Here is a 7,148-nt window from a genome sequence, read left to right as displayed (position 1 = left end):
GATCTCTGTGAGTTCGAGACCAGCCTGGTCTACAGAGCTACTTCCAGGACAGGCTCCAAAGCCACAGAGAAACCCTGTCTCGAAAAAGCAAAAAAAAAAAAAAAAGAGCCAATGAGACATCTCAGTAGCAAGCTTGATTACCAGGACCAGAGAGACCTGACACCACAAGTTGTTTTTTTTTTTTTAAATAAAATGTGGTCTATCTCAGAGTGGGTATCCACCATCTGTTGGATGAAACGTGGATGTATCTCACAATGTGTATCCACCATTTGTGAGTTTCCTTTTTGTTTGTTGTTTGTTTTTATTTATTATGTATACAATGGTCTGCCTGCATGTGTCCCTGCAGACAGAAGTGGCCACCAGATCTTATTACAGGTGGTTGTGAGCCACCATATGGTTGCTGGGAATTGAACTCAGGACCTCTGGTAGAGCAGCCAGTGCTCTTAACCTCTGAGCCATCTCTCCAGCCCCACAGTTGTCTTCTAACTCCACACATGCATAACAGCAAGCTTTGTGTGTTCAAGTCATACCCATTTCCTTTAGCTCTTTGATGTCCTTTTGATATTCTGAAGTTAGTCCTAGATGGGGGTTAACATCAGGATGGGCTTCATAGTTCTGCATTCTGGGGCTCTCAGTTGGCTGAGTTTTCTGAGCTCCAAGAAACTCCTACAACAAAACATTGTCAATGCCACATCTCAATTCATCCAAATGCTATCTGTGCTTTTAGAAACATAAATATCTCAAAATCTCTTTCTTTCTCTTATTAGACTGGCCATCAATGCTAATTAGCTGGTTTATTATTAGTCCACTCCTGCCATTCACTTTATCTTTATTATACCCTACAACTTCTCCAGATCTCGCCTCAATTCTCTGACGCATTCTCTAAGTTAAACAGAGAGGCTTTCCTCAGCAACACAGTATAATAAAACAAGGCTTTCCAAAACTTTGGGGACTTTTTGAGAACTAGTCATAGTATGTACCTCTACACTAGCTTTGAACTTTCTATGTAGTCTAGGAAAATCTCGAACCCCTGATCCTACTTCAGTATCCTATCCCCTACCCATGTCCTCGCACGACATAAATCTTCAGGCATGCACCACTGTCCTCAATTCCAAACATGGTTAAAACTTGGGCCTCTAGCTTCCTGGTCTCTAACCCAATGAAGTAGGTAGCAGAAACAAACTTCTCCCAATTTCAGGGCTTGCCTTCAAGTCATTCTTCAGAAAATACCGAATATCTTGTAGGTTCATTGTTCGATTTTTCTGCTTGGCGTGGATACCAGACTTAACAATATCATAGTAAGGTTCCGGAAGCCTGGCATCAGCTTCTAAATAACTTCCCAAGGCTATGGTTTCTTTAATAACTGAGCCATCCAAGCCATTCCAGGGTATGTTGTCTATAAGTAAAAAGTAATAGATAGGAATAAGATTAAGACAGTGATGTATTCACAAGTAAGTTGTTTATGTCTCTCTGTAATAACCTCTTGCCCATGTTCCTGTAAACAACCCTAATGGCACTCACGGGGTCATGGAAAAAGACAAACAGACATGAAAGTAGAAAGGGACTAGTTGGGATTGAGTGGTGGGGCAAAAGTGGGTAATGTAGGGGCTGGAGAGATGGCTCAGCAGTTAAGAGCACTGGCTGCTCTTCCAGAGGATACAGGTTCAATTCCCATCACCCACATAGCTGCTTACAATCATCAGTAACCTTACTTCCAGGGATCCAATGCCCTCTTCTGGGTACTGCAGGCACTAGGTGCACAGACATGCATGTAGACAAAATACACATACACACAAAATAAAATTAAATTAGAAAGAGCAAAAAGGGTGAATATGATCAAAATATATTATATATGTATAAAAACATCATAAAGCCAATTACCATATATAATTAATATACGATAATAAAACATTTAAAAATACAGAATAACACAGAGAAATAAAAGAAAGAAAAAATAAATCAGAAGTGGTTAAGAACTTAGTCAATTCAGTTGGTCCCTTTAAACATTACTTTCTTCCCCCAGAGAAACCATCTGGCCCAATTATGGACAAGGAGTCACTTAACCTATATACCAGGGAAATCCCTCAGACACAGACAATAGTTAGTGTCAGCTTCCTGCATACATGGGTGTCCCTAGCAGACGTGGAGACAAGCTAATGCTTGGGCATCAGGCTGAATAGATCATGAATTCATCTCCTGAACAGCGCAATTTTGCCTCTAGGATTCCAAACATCAAAAGGGCAGCTGACTCTGCCTACTCCCTCACTTGAATGTGGTTTTATATGTGTGTATGCATACGGATATGTCTGTCTCTCTCGAAGGAGTCCTTTTGTCTTCAGTTATGTGAGTACTTTACTCAAAGTCATGTAGGTTTCAAGGGGCTTTCATTTTCTTCAAGTGACATCTGGTATGCATCTACCATTTCCTATTTTTTGCTTAAGTGCTTTATCAATAGCAGGCAGATCTATGGGCTTTTCTGAGTTGTAAATAGTTAAAGGAAGATTTCTTGGAAACTACCTTGTGTGTAATAAGCACAAAGAAGATCCTTGAAGCCAGGTGTAGTGCTGCATGCTTTTATTCCCAGAACTCAGCAGGCAGAGGCAAACTGTCTAAGTTTGAAGCCAGCCTGGTCTACATAGCTAGTTCCAGGATAGTCGGGGCTATATGTTAGAAAAGCAGACAAATATACAAACAAACAAAGATCCTTCAGGATTTTTTTCTTTAAGTTCTGAATTTTCATAAAACTAAGTAATTCCTGGGGGGAAATCTCTAACCTAAAAATAAGGACTTGGATCAACTTTGAATATACACATTGATCACCTGTTAAAATTTCTTGTATGATCATGGAAAAGCTGTAGATGTCTGACTTCACAGTGGCCGCCTTCTGTAGGATCACTTCTGGAGCAGCCCAGTTGTAGAGCTGGGTGGGGAGGGGCACTCGCGTCACGTCCCTGTGTGTGCCACTGTCCTGGCTATGGAAGGAAACACAAGGCCGAGTTTTCCTTAAGGAGTTGTTGCGATCAGCACATAGCGCACGTAAATACTTTCCTATGAGGTACAAATCTCCTGGAGCTTCCGCTAATTCAGCTAAACAGAGTTACCATACACTGCCTCAGAGTTCTCCCAATACATACAATTCCTTATCATCCCTGCTTGACTGGCCCTACCTCCCCTGGTTTATGTGGCCACTCCCCACTCCACTCAAACCACAGGGGCCATCGTCCACTTGCACTAGGAAGACATTCCCACTTCCACTCCGTATGAGCAGTTCCTTCTGCCTGACATGTTCAGTAACTGGCTGTTTCTTGTGGCCAAGACATTAATTTGAAAGTTGCCTCTGCTAGGCAGTGGCAATGCATGCCTTTGATCCCAGCACTCAGGAGGCAGAGACAAGCAGATCTCTGTGAGTTCGGAGCCAGCCTGGTCTACAAGAACTAGTTCCAGGACAGCTAGGGCTACACAGAGAAACCCTGTCTTGAAAAACCAAAAAAGAAAAGAAAAAAAGAAAAGAAAAGGAAAAGAAAGAGAGAAAGTAAGTTGCCTCCTTAGGCAACTTTAAAAGTAGTACTGTTTTATTAGCTGCAGAATAGTTATTACTTAAGTTTATTCCTATTATATCTTGCATTCAGCTCTCTGAGAGTAGCCACATTTTTCCCCCTCTGGAAAATCATGGTACCTCCTGAATCAGGTGTTTGCACTTGGCATTGTATTTTTGGAAGCTTCATTCAGGTTGTTTTGAGATACGGAAATCTACGGGCTAAAGTGTAAATATAGAGAAAAATAAAAATGTGACGGGCTAAGGGAAAGTGCTTCATTTCACCGAGGCTGGGACCCCTGCGGCTGCTAAGGCTAAGTTCATTCTCAAAGTGTCTCTGAGTCTTCATTTCACAGACCTTCTTGAACCTACGCACTTGCACTGCATTACCCGCAACATGCAGGGGTTGACCTCAGGTTGTCAGACTAATGGCAAAGCCTTTATCCTATAAGGCCCAGACTGGCATAAAACACACAGAGAGCCACATACCTCTGCCTCCTAAGTGCTGGGATTAAAGAGGTGCACCACGACACCTGGGCTAAGACTTCTTTTCTGAGATCAAGTCCTCTGGGGAATGAGCCCTTTCCGTCCATCAAAGTTCACTGATTTGCGTAAACAGTTATCTTTCCATCTTAAGAGCCAAGTCAGACTATCATAAATGTCCCCCAGGCCAACAAGAGGCCTCAGGGTGAAGTGAAGTCAGTACTGACTACCCATGGCTGTCATGGTATTCAAATGAAATTGTGGATGTGGCAACACTCTGTGGGCATAAAGTACTCATTCCACCAAGTAAGACATAATATGGCCATAATGGCAAGCATTTGGTAAAGATCTGACTGCTCACTGATAATTATCCTGGGGCTAGGGACAGAGATCAGTTGGTAGAGTGTATGCATAGCTGTAAGAAACCCTGAGCTCACACTCCAGCACTAGCACACCTGGAACCTAAGCACCTCAGAGGTACAGCAAAGGACCTGGGTTAAGTTCCCAGCACATGTAGGTTACAACTGCCCATAACTCTGGTTCCAGGAGTCCAACTCCCTCTTCTGGTCTTCGTGGACACCAGGCATGCACATGATACACACATATACATACATGTGGGCAAAACGCTCATACATAAAATAAAAACAATTTTTGAACTCTTACTAGAAGGGCAAAGGCCAGGGAGATGGATGACACATGCCTATATTCCCATGTGGTGCTGTACATGAGAGCTGCCCCACAGGCTCATATGTGTGAATGCTTGGTCCCCAGTTGGTGAAGCTGTCAGGGAGAGATTAGGAGGCATGGACCAGTTGGAGGAGGTGAGTCACTGGGGAGGCTGGTCTTTAGGTCTCAGAAGACTGGCACAATTCCCAGTGCTCTCTCCTCCTCCTCCTTGTGGATCAAGCTATGAGCTCTCAGCTGTTGCTGCCGCCATGCCTTTGCCCCTCCATTGTGGGCTAAAGCTCTGACACTGTAAGCCAATTAAACACTTTCTGTTCTAAATCACCTTGCTTATGGTGCTCTGTCACAGCAACAGAAAATTAACTAATACTCGGGAGGCAGATAAATCTCTGTGAGTGCAAGGCCAGTCTGGTCTGGCATAAGCATAAATTTTAGAAGCTAGGATGGGCTTCTCAGATGGATGTTTCTATCAGTGAGATTTTTTAAATGATATTTTAATTAATTCCTTCAGAATTTTTATACATTGTACTTTTGTCATATTCCCCCACCTCCACAGTTCTCTGTCCATCCAGCACGCCATTGACAGAGAGCAGTGAACTCAGGAAATCATGAATTAGAAAATATGATCTTAGTTTTTATTTGTATCACTAAACGATAAACTGGGAAACTGTGTATTGTGATATGCAGACATATTTTTTTTTGGTTTTTCAAGACAGGGTTTCTCTGTGGCTTTGGAGCCTGTCCTGGAACTAGCTCTGTAGACCAGGCTGGTCTCGAACTCACAGAGCCTCTGCCTCCCGAGTGCTGGGATTAAAGGCATGAGCCACCATCACCCGGACCATATTTATTTTTTTTTGCAGACATATTTAATACACAAATATTTATATATTTAGTGTATAAATTTAAATATTCACTATATAATTATATATTAACATAAATTACATTAGTACCACAAAAGTCAATAGTTCTTTTTTGGCTATGATTTTGCTATATGGGGGAACTGGGAATCAAACACAGACCCTCATGCATGCTAGACAAGGGCTCTTCCTCAGCTATCCCCCAAAAGGCAATGGGTATTCTATTGTCTAAAGCATATTTGGGGGAAACTACCATGCTTCCTTTCAAGCTGGGCATTTCTCCAAAGGACCGCAGGCCTCATGGGCTCAGGTTAGGTCCTAGCAAAGGGCGAGTCATAACCAGAATTCAAATCCCTCCCTTTTTATTCTTACTTTTTTCTCTTCCAGCCTTCCTTCTCAAGTGCTCACTTATCATATGAGAGGCCCTGTGTGTCATGCCAACACGGAAAAGGGCTGGAGTGGTGCTGAGGAAGAGAGACTTCTGTTCTGGCTGCTACTGTAGGGCAGTGAAGTTTTATGGAATTCAGTTTTTGCATTATATTTAGGTATAACTCTATGTGACAACACGTGCAGGGTCAAGTGGTGTACTAATCTAAAAATTCAGTTGAGGGGCTGGAGAGATGGCTCAGAGGTTAAGAGCACTGACTGCTCTTCCTGAGGTCCTGCCTTCAATTCCCAGCAACCACATGGTAGTTCACAACCATCTATAAATGAGATCTGGTGCCCTCTTTGGGGCAGCAAACATACAGACAGACAGAACACTGTATACATAATAAATAAATAAATAAATAAATCTTAAAAAAAAAAAAAGATTCAGTTGAGGAATTAAGAGTAGAAAAAAAACCTGCTGCATCCCTTTCATGCCCGGAGATGGAATGTTACTATTGGCAAGATGTTAAACTAATGAGCCCAAATACAGAGTTACCCAAAATAAATGCAGAATTGAGAGTTATCTGGACTCATGGTTCATCAACTTACATTACAAAGAAACGTATACTGTTGCAGCTATGATGACTTCCTGATTGCCATTTCTGCCTGAAGTTCCATAGAGATCAGAAAGCCCAAATCTCACACTATTTCTATCATGCCCAGTATGTCCTTCATCAACTCTAGCTAACTCTTACCCTTCTGACCTTCCTTCGTTTCCTTCCTTCCTGCTTCCCCTCCAACCCTCACCTCATCAGCTGTTAATACCAGCTCCTCAATGCCTTGCACATCTTTTTATGTGGGCCCCTAGCTCCACTCCAGGGCCTCCTAGCTCCACCCCAGAGTCTCCAAGCTCCACCCCAGAGTCTCCAAGCTCCACCCCAGAATCTCCAAGCTCCACCCCAAGGTCTCCAAGCTGATCTTCCTGCATTAACCTCCAGTTCATCCTCCCTATGGCCTAGGGGCATTTCCTATCATCTGGCTCTATTCAGTTATGCCCCTAACCAACTAGCTGGGACACCATCCCTTTACTCCTCTGCACTTCACTTTCCTGTATAAAAGGACAGGGCTAGCCGGGCGATGGTGGCGCACGCCTTTAATCCCAGCACTTGGGAGGCAGAGGCAGGCGGATCTCTGTGAGTTCGAGACCAGCCTGGTCTACA

General features: G+C 43.1%; 1 protein-coding gene across 1 annotated transcript in view; it reads right to left on the bottom strand.

Moving 5' to 3' along the window:
- The window catches only part of Tex14 (testis expressed 14, intercellular bridge forming factor), a 94,153-nt gene that overhangs the window by 45,910 nt on the left and 41,095 nt on the right, over positions 1-7,148 (bottom strand). The window contains exons 4-6 of the mRNA XM_026780074.1: positions 2,821-2,972; positions 1,206-1,396; positions 531-666 (exon numbers count right to left, since the gene is read on the bottom strand). Of these exons, the coding sequence (XP_026635875.1) occupies positions 531-666; positions 1,206-1,396; positions 2,821-2,972 (479 nt within the window). The remainder of the gene's footprint in view (positions 1-530; positions 667-1,205; positions 1,397-2,820; positions 2,973-7,148) is intronic.

Source organism: Microtus ochrogaster, chromosome 7 (genome assembly GCF_000317375.1).
Source record: "Microtus ochrogaster isolate Prairie Vole_2 chromosome 7, MicOch1.0, whole genome shotgun sequence".
NCBI lineage: Eukaryota > Metazoa > Chordata > Mammalia > Rodentia > Cricetidae > Microtus > Microtus ochrogaster.
Note: the sequence above shows the minus strand (reverse complement) of the source record. Positions and strands in the feature narration are given on the sequence as shown.